Source organism: Tachysurus fulvidraco, chromosome 18, assembly GCF_022655615.1.
Source record: "Tachysurus fulvidraco isolate hzauxx_2018 chromosome 18, HZAU_PFXX_2.0, whole genome shotgun sequence".
Taxonomy (NCBI): domain Eukaryota; kingdom Metazoa; phylum Chordata; class Actinopteri; order Siluriformes; family Bagridae; genus Tachysurus; species Tachysurus fulvidraco.
Genome location: NC_062535.1, coordinates 9,028,507 through 9,043,000, shown reverse-complemented (window position 1 = coordinate 9,043,000; position 14,494 = coordinate 9,028,507). Strand labels below are relative to the sequence as shown.

Below are 14,494 nucleotides of genomic sequence, written 5' to 3'. Positions count from 1 at the left end.
ATGTCTGATCTTTAAATTCGTAATTGTAATCCACCTTCAGCCAGAAAGTGTAGAAACCTCTTCTTTAGACGTCTTCTTGGTCTTTAGAGCCAACGATATCTTCCCTGAAGTGGGCATAGTGAGATATTGCAGTTCTTTATCTTTATCTAAATCATCTGTTATAAAGACAGGTAATTGGCTGAAATATCCACCAAAATCTGAGATGCTTGATGTTGTAAATGACATTTACAGCCTTGGAAACCTCAGTCGTGCAAACATCCTTCAACCCTGTTATCAAGTTGATGAGGTGTGCTTTAATCCAGTAAGCATATTTTATTGCATTTGGCAAACACCTTTAACCAGGACAGATTTCCATTCATTTAATTTATTTCACTGAGCAGGTAAGGTTCTTGCTCAAGGGCCCCGTGGCGGCCGCTTGGTGATCCTAGTATTTGAATTCACCACCTTCTGACCAATAGTCCAACAGATTAATAACAAAACCACTTTATACTCATACCTAAGAATGCCTTTAATTTTACATTAACTGCTTGAAGGTGCATGTGGCATTTAAGTGGAATGAAAGCCTAACACATCTGTTCATATATCATCAAGTAATAAATTGCTGTTGGTTTATGTTAAAGCAGATAACACCTGACATTAGAGAAAAACTGATCTGCTTCTTCAGTCTGCATTTTCTATCCCTTGATTTTTCTGACTTAAAGGCAAGTGCCTCTGTTTAAAGGTGGTGATCTAGAGGTGATGTAATAAGAATGGTCTATCCATTCATGACTACGAGAAGTTTTCGTATGTAAATATTAGAGAATATAGAATAGAGCTGTCAGTCAGTGAATTTATTTTATTTTTTTACATTTACAGTCAAAGGCAAAGGTGGTTTCAACTTTTATTTCTTAGCTAGATATTGTTAAGCAGGCAAAATGGTGATCTACTGAAGACGACAGCCAAAAAAAGTCACAGATATGACCTGAAATGTTTATTCAGAGTAGGGAATTTGACCGAACAGCATTTACATTTCATGTGAAGCTTTTACTCTTCACAGCCAAACATTTCAGTTGACATCTTGTGGGGTTCTGGCAAACTCTTGCTTGTTGCCAGCAGTGTTGGGCTCTGGTACAGGTAGTATTTTCCACCAACAAACACTTTCACACCATCAGTGTGGCATGTAGCAGCATCAATCTTTGGGAAGGGCAGCAGAGCCTCGGCCTTCACAGCTCTGGGGGTTGCTTCCAGATCAATATCAAACATTTTTTGACCTGTGTGAAAAAAATCAGTCATGTCTAAATTATTCATTTAGTATGAATTGAAGCTGGTAGGAGACAACATGTGTGAATCTATTAGAATGAATTGGTTATTAATGAATACTATTGACTAACATCGCTTGCTTTCAGTATTCAGAAGATATTCATATATAAATACTGAGATTTTTGATACTAATATATTGCATACCTTGTATAACATGTACAACATCGTTGTCACATACAAATGTAGCGTTCACAGGTCCCTCGATGCCCAACTCCTCCTTCAGAGGTTTAGGATATCCCTCTATGAGTGTGTAATGAGCTGCTGATTTATAGATATAGATTTGATCACCCTGTCAAAATATATGACAACACTTTATATTAGGTTTTTAATTACAGTAACTATACAAATAAATGACTAGGTTCACAGGAACGAGTCAGTGAAAATGCTGTTATACGAATTAACTTTAAACTCGAAGCTTATTATTTATATTATTTATATTATTGACTCAGTGACTACAATGAAATTAAACAGACGTTATAGAAGCCACTACATCAGGACAATTGGATCTTAAGGAATTTAAGATGTTAAATGTTTACAATCTATTGGTTATTACAATGCAGTAGTATACAATAAAGTAAAAATGCAAGAACTCCTAGGGTTAATCCTAGTAAGTTCTGTAAGATCAGTTCATTTTTATCTTAATAATCATTATAACACAGCTGTGCTAAACTCTCGACTCTGATTGGTCAGAAGTTGTTCATTTGTTCGCTATATTCGATGACTCACTATAACAGCAATGCTGGCTGACACAGTTCTATATTTATGCACAATTTATTATAATCTAACAATAAACACAAGAGGTGTTAAATACTTTGGGATATTTTGTTATCAGATGTTAAAATGATCAAAATTGGGTGGTAAACATATCTTTGCTTTGTGTCACATCACACCGCGACATCAGTGATTATTATTCTTTAACTCTGTGACCTGTCAGGAGTTATTTTTTTTATATAATAAGCATCCATCCATTTTCCGTAGAGCTTATCCTGTACAGGTTTGCAGGAACCCTGGAGTTTATCTCAGGAAACTCAAGGCACAAGACATGCTCATTTAGAGAAGCCAACTAGCTTCCGACGCATGTTTGATGGACTGTACTGTACCTGGAGAAAACCCCTGAAGCACAGGGAGAACATGTAAGCTTCAAACACACAGGACAAAGGAGGAATTTGAATCCCCGGCCCTGTGAAGCAAATGTTCTTGCCACCATACCTTGTACATAATAAGCTTTAAAAAGAGAATATTTTGAAATTATTTGTTGGACAGTGGTGACTCAGTGGTAAAGGCTATGGGTGACTGACCGGAAGGTTGTGAATTCGAGTCATCAGTACTGCTAAGACGCCACTGTTGGTTCCTAGAGTAAGATCCTTAATCCACCTCAACCACTCAATTGTAAATTTCTTTGAATGATACCTTATGGGGTGCAATGTGACAGGTATATAGAAGATCTTATATAGAACATCACATTTTTTTGGAACAACGGACATTTCTGGTGTCTTAGTGAAAATGGAAAGCAATGTTATACTGTACCTGAATGATGTAAATTTTGTCCCCATACGAGAACACTGCATCTACAGGTCCTGAAACTTCCTTCCATGATCTTGTAATAGGGAAGGGATGAATGCCATCACGAAGTGTGTCCAATCTAATGTACATTGTCTCTGAAATTGTAGTAAGATTAATATTGCAGTCGATTTTTCATATGAATTCTTACTAGTACTGTTATAGGAAATATACTGACCTATAAATGCATATGATTTGCCAGTGCTGTCTGTGGTGATGGCATCAAGTTTACATCGAGGCCTTCTGTGCCCAGCCCCGTGACCTACAGTGCAAAGTCAAAAATAATGGGAAATGACACAACAAATCTGTCTTATTAAAGGTTTGAGTGTTTAAAAATGTGCAGACTGATGTCATATTCCTTTTCATTGATATATACCAAAAACATAAAATCTTCTTCTACTTTCGGCTTTTCCCTTTAGGGGTCCGAACAGCGAATCATCTGTTTCCACCTAACTCTGTCCTCAGCATCCTCTACACTCGCAACAATTACCTTCATATCCTCATTTAACACATCCATATATCTCCTCTTGACCTCTTACCTGGCAGCTTCATCTCCAACATCCTTCTACCAATATAACCATCTCCCTCCTCTGTACATGTCCAAACCATCTCAACCTAGCCTCTCTGACCTTTTCCCTAAAACCTGAGCTGTCTCTCTGATGTGCTCGGTCCTAATCCTGTCCATCCTCTTCACTCCTAAAGAGAGCCTCAACATCCTCATCTCTGCTACCTCCATCTCTGCCTCATGTTTTTTTTTTAACTCTTGCATCGAAAATGCATAAGTTCATTCACTATTGATGGCTAATGTAACCCTAAAATGTTTGACTTACAACATCACTAGTTAAGTGAATGCTTGCAATCAACATTTAACCAAACCTCTTGCATTACATGTCATTCTTGCATTAATCTCAATAGATAGCAGCTTTTCCACAGTTAATATTAGCTATTTCAATTCTACTGCTCTCAATAAGTTTTTGTGGTCTAGATGAAAGGTAGACAAAATTAAAATTACATTCGGCTAGTCCGGTGGTGTAAACGTATGTATATTACAATTCATTTGATAAAGTTTAATCAACTTATATACTTGGCTGCAAATGCCTAAATTTATGTCCTTTTTACTTGTGTTGCAAGTTACCTATCTAGCGAGGCACAGAACGTTAGCTAGCTGCCAGATACCATTTTAAACATACCATTTTAAACATGCTATCTACATATACAGCTTAATCTAATATTAATGCTACTGCATGTCTAAAGAGATTATAGCAATGACTTAACACACCACCAGACTATAGAGATTGGAAAAGCTATTAAGGTTAGATATCACATGAAAAATAAAGTAGAGCTCAACTGCACACCTATATCTGAGCATTTCATGAAGTAGCGTCTAGCATCCTTGGGATAATTCCCTTCAACTTCTCCAGACACAGGATGAAATCTAGTGAAGTTGTGGCCATGGAAACAGTAGTAGTGCTCGAGCCAGCGGAACACAGATGTGCAAACAGGCAAGTGATCCCATGTTTTGTGCTTCACAATTTCAGTCTTGATGTCAAAGTTGTACACATCATGTCCTGTTGAATAAATATACAAAATATGTCATTTTATCTATAATTACAGAGCTATTTTCTCTTGTTTTAGTTTTATCTACTCATGTACAGTGAAGCCCTAACATCACAAACCACAAAAAATCCGGGATTTAAAACAATAAGATAAAAAGAAGAATTAAATGTTTAATATCTTTAATATTTAATATTCACAATTCTCCCCTAATTGTATGTCCATATCTTAACTGTCCTTATGCCTTGTACAAAAAAAATCAGATTTTTCACATGTCTAATCTCTTCTATTGGCTTTGACCTAAAACGGGTCATAGGTTTTTGCACAAACTTGTAGAATTTTTTGCCAGCTCAAGCTAACACTGTTCTTAAAGCAGGAAAGAAGAAAAACTAAATGCTACAAAATTCATATAAATATTTCCTAGATTTTACTTTTCTTAGTAGAATTCTACTTACTAACTTGTCAGTAAAATAATTTGTCATAAATTACTTTATATATAAGAAAAGAATGTACTGTAAAACAGATGCATATTCACTAGTGCTCAGACTTTTACATGGGTTAACCCTAAAATAAGAATTGAGATTATTAAAGCATTCAGAAGCTAATAAGACCAGTTAAGACAGACTAATATCAAGAGCATTATCAGAATGAAGCTTCCAAATCTTTTCAAAGCTGATCATTAAAACCTGTAAACCTATGTGTGTGGAATGTGGCCTAGAAAACTAACTGGTTATTAGTTCATTTAAGAGAATAACAAATAATCAGAAACCTCCAGAATTATTGAAAGCAAATAATCTTTTGTAATTATTAATAAGATCATAAAACATAACATTATAAATCACACTTCCACACAAATTGTACAAATGTAAAAACAGTTCTTATGAACATCTACCTAAAATGTAAAAATACAACTGAATCAATGAGTAGTTGCTTAGTTAATAGAGATGGGATAAAAGTAATAAAGAAAAAATATGAATAAAAATGTAATTTTTAAAAAAGTAAATAAATTCATTAGTAAAAAAAATAAATTCATTATAAACATAATCATTTTTACATAAAGTTATTTATTAATATAGTTTCTGAAACCTTTTTAATTCATTTATTTTGGAGGCAACATCATCACATTTGTCAGTTTTGTCTGGATTAAGAAAACATCTGTTGATATCACGTTACATGAGATATAATAGATATAGTAATGAGGAAATGTATTTACCCTTGAAGAACAGGACCGAGTCTGTGGTGCACTCTCCTTTTGGACACTCCACTGCTGCATCCAGGTGACTGGGAACACCTGGGAAAACCTTCTGGATCTCCAGAGGGAAGCCTTCCTCCAGAGTGTGATTGTAGTAACTGAAGACTTGGTCATCCTGTGATATATCGATACATACTTTAAAAGCAGGTTCGTTATTTTATGGAGGGAACATGTTCATTTCTTCAAGCTACTCGACTGAAGATATGAAACGTTGCTGGAGATATTTAAATAGAGTGCAAAATCCTAATGACGTTCCTTGCAAAATACACTATGGAAAGGTGTAATGAGATCAGAACACATAGGATATCATACCAGAAAGAAGAAAACATGGTCATGGTGTTTTTTGTCTTCCTTGTCTTTATTGTGCATGCGGAAGGCTGCATCCACGTGACCCAGGTGATGATATTTATCTAATTCTTGGAATGTAAGGTTTGCCAGCTCAGCAGAGCCTGAAAAGCCCTTCCATAAATGGTCACCTGTGGAGTTTGAAGTCAAAGTCAGCAAGTTTTTTTTTCTTGTGAATCCATTTTTCATAAGAATAACATTTCAAAAAAGATGTTCACTATTTTACCTGTGAACTTGAATTAAAACGCTCCATCTGACAATTATGTGTGCTAAATGTTTTAATAAGGCTAAAGCAGATAACTCTTAATTGAACATTTTGGTGTAAATGCCTCACAATTATTTAGTGATGTATAAACTCCGCAATTACAATATTATGACTAATGTCATTTTTTAGTTGTCAGTATTAGGTAATAATAATAATAATAATAATAATAATAATAATAATAATAATAATAATAATAATAATAATAATGTTTGAAGATGTACAAAAACAACCATAAACAATAATCTAATAGTCTGTGTGAATTAAATGCTATTTCTGGCCTTCAGCACTATAATGTACCACATGATTCTAGTAACCCTACACACTTGTTATGGCTCATGTGTGCTCAGTTAGATCATGTGTACCGCTCTATTTGGCAGTGGGTCATCAGGACAGTTACTGGCAGACAGCATATAGATTGTGAGTATAAGAATGAACTTCAACCGCCATTGTGCCTCCATACAAGCCAGCTGTTTTACAGATGTTTAGCTTTCTGTACAGTATGATGCTGTTGAAGGTCCCACATGGACCCAAACCCAGCCTTGCTTCGGTTGTATAATCTCACCTGTAGATTAAATATCTGTAGATTTGTACTTTCTATCAACTGCTGCTGTAATCATCAGGAGACATCAGAACTCCTTGGGGCAATGTATATTGTTAAGAAGTGCTGTACAATTAAAAGGAAATGAATTAACCTTTAAAAAAGAGTGCGCTTCCTGTCTCATCAGGGGCTATGGCATCAAATTCGATGCCCTCACAGCGGTCATACTTGGCACTGTAATGGGAATCTTCATCAGCTTGAGGATTTTCTTTAGGACGATCTAAAAATAGCATTTATGTTCATAACATTAACATAACAAATATAGATTCATTATTATATTGATTGAATGAGGTGTAAAGCTCTCTGGCTAAATCAGCCAATACACTAAAGAGAAGGGAAATATTTATTTGCAAATTGGAAAATTAATATACATACCTATAACATCTTTATGGCTGTAACGGAAAGAGAAATAATGTTGAAATTTACATTTAGATATTACTCATTAACTAGCATGGATAATTTATTACTTTCAGTGAAAAGAATCAGAAGGGGAGTTATCAATAGTTAATAATAGTGAGGGGACCTGGGAGTTAAAGGGTTAATAATAGTGCTAATAATTTAAATACAGTTAATAAGTTATCTGCTGAAGTTGAAAAAAAAACCTGAGATAGTGACTTTGACCATCCGTTATTGATCTAATGCTGTACTCTGTACCCAGAACAACTCTAAAGCGATATGAGATTTGAAAACAATAATTCAAAGTATGTCAAATTGAAATTTCTCTACTTTGCAGAAGATACTCACGCTGGCGCTGCGTAGCTCTGAGACAGAATGAAGCACGCACATGTGAACACTAAGAGTCGCTTCATGATGAGACACCTTCTCACTCCAGGTCAACACTGAGAGGTAAAATACTCTCTGACTGTAGCAGTGTCAGTTTTTATACTGATTCCCCACACAGGGAGGGTTGCGGTGGAGGACTGTGTGTTTATCTGTTTCTGGACAATCTGTGATACATGACATGATCTACCAATATTTGGAAAAAACAAGAGCGAAAAGTCCCATGTTACAAAAGTTTGCGATTAGGCAATCAGGTCCCAGGACACTAGCCATGCGATGACTAATTTGTTCCAGAAAAACATGAAAACGTGATCTGTTCCCGAATAATTTAAGTCATTGGCCATTGGTTATTAATTATACATTGTATAATTAGTTATGTTAAAAAAAAATCTTTAATTACATGGAATTAGACCGGGACACCAATATTCTCTCAGAAAAACCAAACAAAAACATTTGTACTTTTGTATAAATTACCTCAGTGAACAGAAGTTGATGTGTCTAACAAGTTTGAAATGAATCATGAGAGGTTGTTGAGCCACAATTCAATTCAAAACGCCAAATCAAGGCTTTTAACACCACATTTGGATTGAGATTAAATTAATGAATGTATATGAGTTACAACAAGCTTATTTTGTATAACCATCAGCAGAGCTCGATGATTTCCCTGTTCATACTGTATAAGATGCAGCACCCTTCATGCCCATTGGACCAGAAGTGTTTTTCTAATGCTTCCAATTTGGCTGGTTTTAAAACTAGATATAAACCATTTGATCGTGATATAAATGAAAGATGTGGAAAAAAGACTAAGATATGGGCAAAATCGAACTATAATCCCCAGGCCGTAATATTTGCCATACAATCCAAATGAAGTCCGTTTCAATAAAATGTAGAAAATGTTTCTAAGATGTTTTTTTGATGAATCCATTTATTTAAAAAAATTTATTTTCTTTTGTAGTGAATTTCATTGTGTGTTTCTACTTTGTACGTACTTTCAGAATGTATATTAAAGATAAATGCTTATATACAAATGCATTTAAATGCATTTTCTTTATGTGTATATTCTTTGGGCACCAAACAAATTTTTCTTTATTTTTTGTAGCCCTTTAGCTAAAATTAATCTGTCACTCCTTCTCTAAATCTAATTTACTGGTGAGATGAATAAGACGAGTATTAGCAAGGAAATCACTACCTGGACTCTGACCTTCCTTTAAGCAAACATGGAGAGGAAAAGCTCTGGCCTGAACAATATTCTGAAATTAGAAATTCTGGATGGCTTGTATAACATTTTTGCACATGACCGTGATTAACATTTAAAGACATCCGGCTAGACGACAATGTGTGACCCAGCCATTTCGGAGACACTCGGTTCTTACACTCAAACACACTTAATGCAAAACCCCATCTACAAAGAAGAAAAACAGTATAGGGTAAAATGCTTTAGCATGATTTGTCCTGGGTTCCTCTTGACTCTGATGAACCCAAAGTACTTCATGTCTTTTGTCACTGCTATGCTGGAATAAACATCTTCCTCTTCATTAAGATCACACACCTTTCATATTAACATCTTACTAATTTATGCGATGGACCATTTGGATAGAGGACCCTCTAATGTGCTCATAACCCAAACAGCAGACAGAATCATGGTGTTATTCCTAATTTAGTACATTTGTATTTGTACTATGTATCTCAGAGCTACTGATGCACTAAATGTAGAGACTTCAACTGAAGTATAGCAAGTCCTTTGTAGACCTCTTCCCAGTTATCTACCACTTTATGCTTCTTAAGAAGAAATATTATTAGCTTCATATTATGACTCAGATCATATTGAGTCAATAAATTATTAAATCATATTGCTTTTACCAATTTGGAAATTCAACACTAAACAGATCCCTTAATAGAATCTTTGCCTATCATGAAAGTTAACACCCGAGTAGCAACAACTGGTGTAACATCATCAGTACTGAAACCGTGTAACTGAATAGTTAACTGAATGTAACTGAATAGTTGATATAATATCGACAGTTATCTATAAGCCGGTTGTGTCATTGTGCCATCTTCGACTCTAGCATCCACAACAGTTTTTTTGTTTTATCACAGCTTTAAAAGGAGGATGAAGGGATCAGTCATAGTATGTGTAAAGGTTATAATGTGAAGGTTATTTTAAATTGTAAAGTTCAGTTGTTAAGTCAATATAGACTTAATCAGACTTAAAAGGCATTCTGAGTAAATAAAGGAAACCATGTGGCACAAATTGCCAATAGCTAACTAACTCTGTAGGCTAAAGTAATCTAGCTTTATATATATATATATATATATTGTATATATATACATACAAAATTAAGCGGGAGAAAATGAACGAATGAATGAATGAATGAATAAATGAATGAATGAATATACAAAATTATATTACAGCATTTTATGATTTTGTGACATGATATTTAAAAAAAAATGCTATACACTAGGTGGCATGACCGGGCATGATCTTCTTCCAAATACAAATTCCAAACCCTGCCTTATGTTGTTGCCCTACACTCTAAGCATCTTCAGACTCTCTAAAATTGATTTTAAATTGCCTGAATAGATTACACACATAATTACCCAAACCAGTAATTCTTGGTGTCATTACTGTTCTTGATGTCAGCAAATAAACAAATGTCAGTTTTCATTAAATAATTTATTCTTTGTAAATATTCTTTGTAAAAATACTTTGCAAATGTAAATCGGTTTACTTATAAAATGGAAGTGGATATGTATATGAAAGTTGGTGGTGAAGTTGCCTGGATTGTCGCTGGGCAAGAGGTCAGTTGTTAAGTGGTCCAGGAAACGCAACCATGGATAACATGGTTCTATGGTAGCGACAAGAGCATTTGTTGGTTCAGTCAGCACTCTACATGAAAAGCAAGTGTGGTGTTCCAGAGAGACCCAGGTGGCCACTTTCCTACTCCTTTACGAGAAGAAAGATGTCCTCTTTCGGAGATTCTGGTGAATATTCCACCTTTCTTTATTCCAGGACAATGGATAATAAAGAAGAGCATCTACCTCAGGTGGAGAGACGAGAAGTGGACACTTTAAACTCTTTAAGAGTGTGCTATTTATTGTTAATAAGACTGGGTAAATGGCTTGACTCAAACAAAAAAATACTGAATCAAATTGTTATTTTTTCAAATAATTTAAATAAAATGGAATGGTATGTTGCGATTAACTACATAATAAAGATTTTTTAAGTGTCCTCCTGATTTTCACTTAGTGTGATCATTACCACTAGCTAGTTCTCACCCACTGACACAATAGCTACCAACCAGGGAGATGGACTACTAATTTAAGCATCCTTTGAGGTACATGCTTTTTGCATTCATATCATAAGATTCGTAAGAAATGATCTTAAACCTTGCCTTTATTCTGCTTAGTATATAAATAAAGCTTATTTATCATTAAATCCTAATTGTTTTGATCTAGTTGCTCCGTGCAATGTTTGTTCTTATCTATTTTTGAAGAACCTGAAAAGAAGTCAACTCAACACGAAATGTAAGAAAATCTATATAAAACATGATTATTTTTGTAGCCTAGATTACAGGAACTGACCTAGAATTGGTCAAAGAAAGTGACAAGTGGTATTAAAATGGATCCAGATATTCAGAACACCAAACTCTTTATTTAATGTTAAGAGATACATAAGAAACACAATTCCTGTTAGTTGTATAAATCAGCAAAACAACAACCAAAAAGATAATATGACTAAATGAGTACATTTGTTTGCCCAAAACACAATATTTTAGATCCTGCTATCTGCATTTTATTACATATTCTTCTGTATTATCTTGTTTACACCTTTACAATCTATAATATGTCTAATAATTTTGTATGTAATAGATATTTCTGCTTATATTTCATATTGTTCTGATAAAACAAAACTCATTTCGTTATAAAATGATTAATATTCAATAGAATCTGAACACTGAAAAATGATAAAGAAATAATAATCACAATAAACACTCATCCAAAAACATACACAAATGGTACATTGCAAGAATCTTCACATCTTCAAATATAGCTTTAAATATATCATTTTTTTCAATACCTTAGTTAATACGGCAAGTTTGTACAACTCGAGACAATAAACTGCAATTAAATCACTGTACAAGCATTACTTATATCGGTAAATCTTAATGCAATGGTTCATGCTATCTGAGACCACAAGGTGACCTTCAGGCAGCAAAGCAAGTCCTCTGGGGCTGCTAAGGCCTTGACTAACAATATCCCAACCCACACCAACTGCAGGGTACAGCAACACACGATGCTGTTTGCCCCAGTCTGCCACAAGAACATTTCCATCTGTATCAATGCATATACCCCAAGGACTGGTAAGCACAGGTCCCATGCCAGAACATACACCCAAGGTACGAATGGTGTTCCAACCAGGTTCCAGCACCCTTATGCATGCCGCCCGTCCAGTTTCGTTGCCCCTTTCAGACACGGCCATAAGGCCTGTAGTGAGACATGCTGCCACCAGATAGGGCCTGTGAAATCCTGTGACTACAGTGCGCTCTATCTTGGTTCCTGTTTTAGGGTCAAGTTTGAGAGTTGTCAAAGTGCCACGCCGAATATCAGCAACTAGAAACTCATCTTGCCTTGTCACAGTGACACCTCTTGGAGCCTCAAAGTCTTGTTGAGTACCAGAACAGCCATAGGTCTGCAAGAGTCGACCATGGCGGCTAAAGACCAGCACAGCACGTTCTGCAGCACATGTCAACGCTATCAAGCCCTTAGAGTTAGCAGCAACATCAAAAAAATTCCGACAGTGTCGAGAGGTAGAGTCAGCTGCTGGTAAAGTCACCTGCTGCACAATGTTCTTCTGTAGGTCTGTTACCTGCACACGAACATTTCCACAGTCCACTACAAACAGCTGACCTTGAGCTGTGGTGTGAATTCCACTCGGCAAAGTAAAGTCGGTGCGTCCTGACCCCTGCTTACCAAATTTCTTTACCAGAAGTCCGACTCTTAGTGTTCGTCCACCTTCCACAGACTTTGCCAGGCCTGAGCCTCCTCGATCTTTTCTACTCCTATCTCCAATATGTTCAGATTTGGTTCCTCTTGCTTTTCCTTCTATTTCAGACATAGACAAAGACCGAGATACCTGTTTGGACCCCTCACAGCTGTATTTAAATTTTTGGTCTTTTAAATCCAGTGTTTCAGATCTTTTAAGACCTTGATCGTGAGGCCTAGATAAATTGTTCTTATTGGACTTCTTCTGAATTTTGTCTTTTCCATTATTTAAATGGCGACCCCTAGCAGATATGTCAGAAGTGGAGAAAAAATTTTGGTTTTCTCCTTTTAGGGAGCCACTGTGGCTACTGGCAGACCTGACAGTGTACGTGTAACTGGAGTCCATGCTGTCTGCTGGGGAAGGAGATCGTCTTGGTCCACCAAATCTTTGACCATACTGAGTTTGGTCTTTGCAAGAGAGGTCCACACAGCTATAACTTGATGTATGTCCTGGAAAAGATGTCATAGGAGGTGAAATTTCTCTTTGGAATCCAAAGCATTGACCACAGTCCTCAGGTCTACATTCTTCTGGTGGACAGGATGGCTCTTGGCTTGAAACTGGAACAAGGACACTTTGTTTCCATTGGCCTTTGGAAAACGAATGGCTTTTGATTTCACCTTGTTCAGATACAGGGCTTCCTGCTCCCACTTCTCCTTGGCTTGACACTGTATTAAATGCAAGAAACAACGTGTCTTCTTCACGTGAGTCCTCATCCTGAGAGGATTCTGAGTTATCCTGCTTACGTGGCCAAACCTTAAATGTTTTTGGTCTGGGCATCTTTATCTTATTACCTGACACATCATCTTTAGCTGTTGATAAGCGAATCTTTCTGACAACACGGCTACTTCCGCTGTTTGTCTTTAACGACTCGTTCTTTCCTCCACTATTATATGGCGCACAAAGCTGTTCTGATACAGCCACATGATTGTCAAGTGTCATCTGTCCAGTGTGGAGAGCACATTTTTGCCCTTCTGGTCCACAGACTCCAACTGGAAATGTCAAGCTGTCCTCATAGACATTAATCTCCCCAAACTGAATAACATTTGACTCAGGACTGGGCTGGAAAGTGACTCTTTTCAGGGAAACAGAGATCTCCCATGGTTGCATTAATTCTTTAACTCCCATCAGCAACTGATTTTTGTTGGGACCTGTGGGGGATCTACTCCACATAAGAATTTGTTCCTTAAGCTGACTCATCTTTTGCAGCTGACGATCAACTAAGGATTGTCCGACTCGAGCTGCTGCTGCATTTTCTCTTTTGAGCTGTTGCAGTCTCTGTTGAGCTTCCCGATGGGCTTTCTCCACCTTCTCCAGCAGATGGCGCTCTTTTTTCTGGGCACCAAAAATTGCAGAATCGAGGATCTGGTTCACTTCATCCACTTCAGCTGTTTGTTTCTCTGTAAGTCGGCGGAGTTCTTTCTCACCTTGTGCTAGGTCACACAAGGCCTGCGTTATCCATGTAGGCTGGGAGTTTAGGGGTTCAGAGGAGCTGTATACTTGATGAGATATTGTCCCAGGAGGTTTACTATTGAAATGTGATCCAAGTAACATCATTATGAGAGTTTGTTGACTTTCGTTAAGAGGTCCAACACTTCACTGATGGAATGTCTCTGTTAGAAGAACAGAACAGGTTTTAGATAGATAATACTGTTTAAGCAATACACATACATAGATATGTGTGTTATATGATGAATAAAACACAACAGTGTGGGCTGTTATAAGAAATTATTCCAAGCCAGGGTGGTGTGATGAGGTGTTTTATTCACATACTGCAGTGATTTATCAAAGATTTGTATT

General features: G+C 36.3%; 2 protein-coding genes across 2 annotated transcripts; both read right to left on the bottom strand.

Moving 5' to 3' along the window:
• Window positions 1-955: 955 nt before the first annotated feature.
• hpxb (hemopexin b) lies at window positions 956-7,763 on the bottom strand. Its single transcript, XM_027156567.2, has 10 exons — window positions 7,618-7,763; window positions 7,249-7,265; window positions 6,968-7,093; window positions 5,978-6,141; window positions 5,627-5,780; window positions 4,215-4,427; window positions 3,038-3,121; window positions 2,827-2,957; window positions 1,444-1,588; window positions 956-1,250 (listed from the first exon to the last, which is right to left on the bottom strand). Exons 1-10 carry the CDS (start codon window positions 7,680-7,682, stop codon window positions 1,024-1,026), a joined length of 1,326 nt encoding a protein of 441 aa, XP_027012368.2. The 5' UTR covers window positions 7,683-7,763; the 3' UTR covers window positions 956-1,023.
• A 3,930-nt stretch (window positions 7,764-11,693) lies between these two features.
• Window positions 11,694-14,293, bottom strand: LOC125139432. Its single transcript, XM_047803482.1, has one exon. The coding sequence runs from the start codon at window positions 14,249-14,251 to the stop codon at window positions 11,798-11,800; it is 2,454 nt and encodes an 817-aa protein (XP_047659438.1). The 5' UTR covers window positions 14,252-14,293; the 3' UTR covers window positions 11,694-11,797.
• Window positions 14,294-14,494: the final 201 nt, after the last annotated feature.

Coding starts and splice junctions, on each gene's coding strand:
- hpxb (XM_027156567.2), bottom strand. CDS start 7,682: ATGAAGCGACTCTTAGTGTTCACATGTGCGTGCTTCATTCTGTCTCAG. Junction 6,142..6,967: donor AAGCGCACTCTTTTTTAAAG/GTTAATTCATTT, acceptor CAAACTCCACAG/GTGACCATTTATGGAAGGGC. Junction 1,589..2,826: donor ACAAAATTTACATCATTCAG/GTACAGTATAAC, acceptor ATATTTTGACAG/GGTGATCAAATCTATATCTA.
- LOC125139432 (XM_047803482.1), bottom strand. CDS start 14,251: ATGATGTTACTTGGATCACATTTCAATAGTAAACCTCCTGGGACAATA.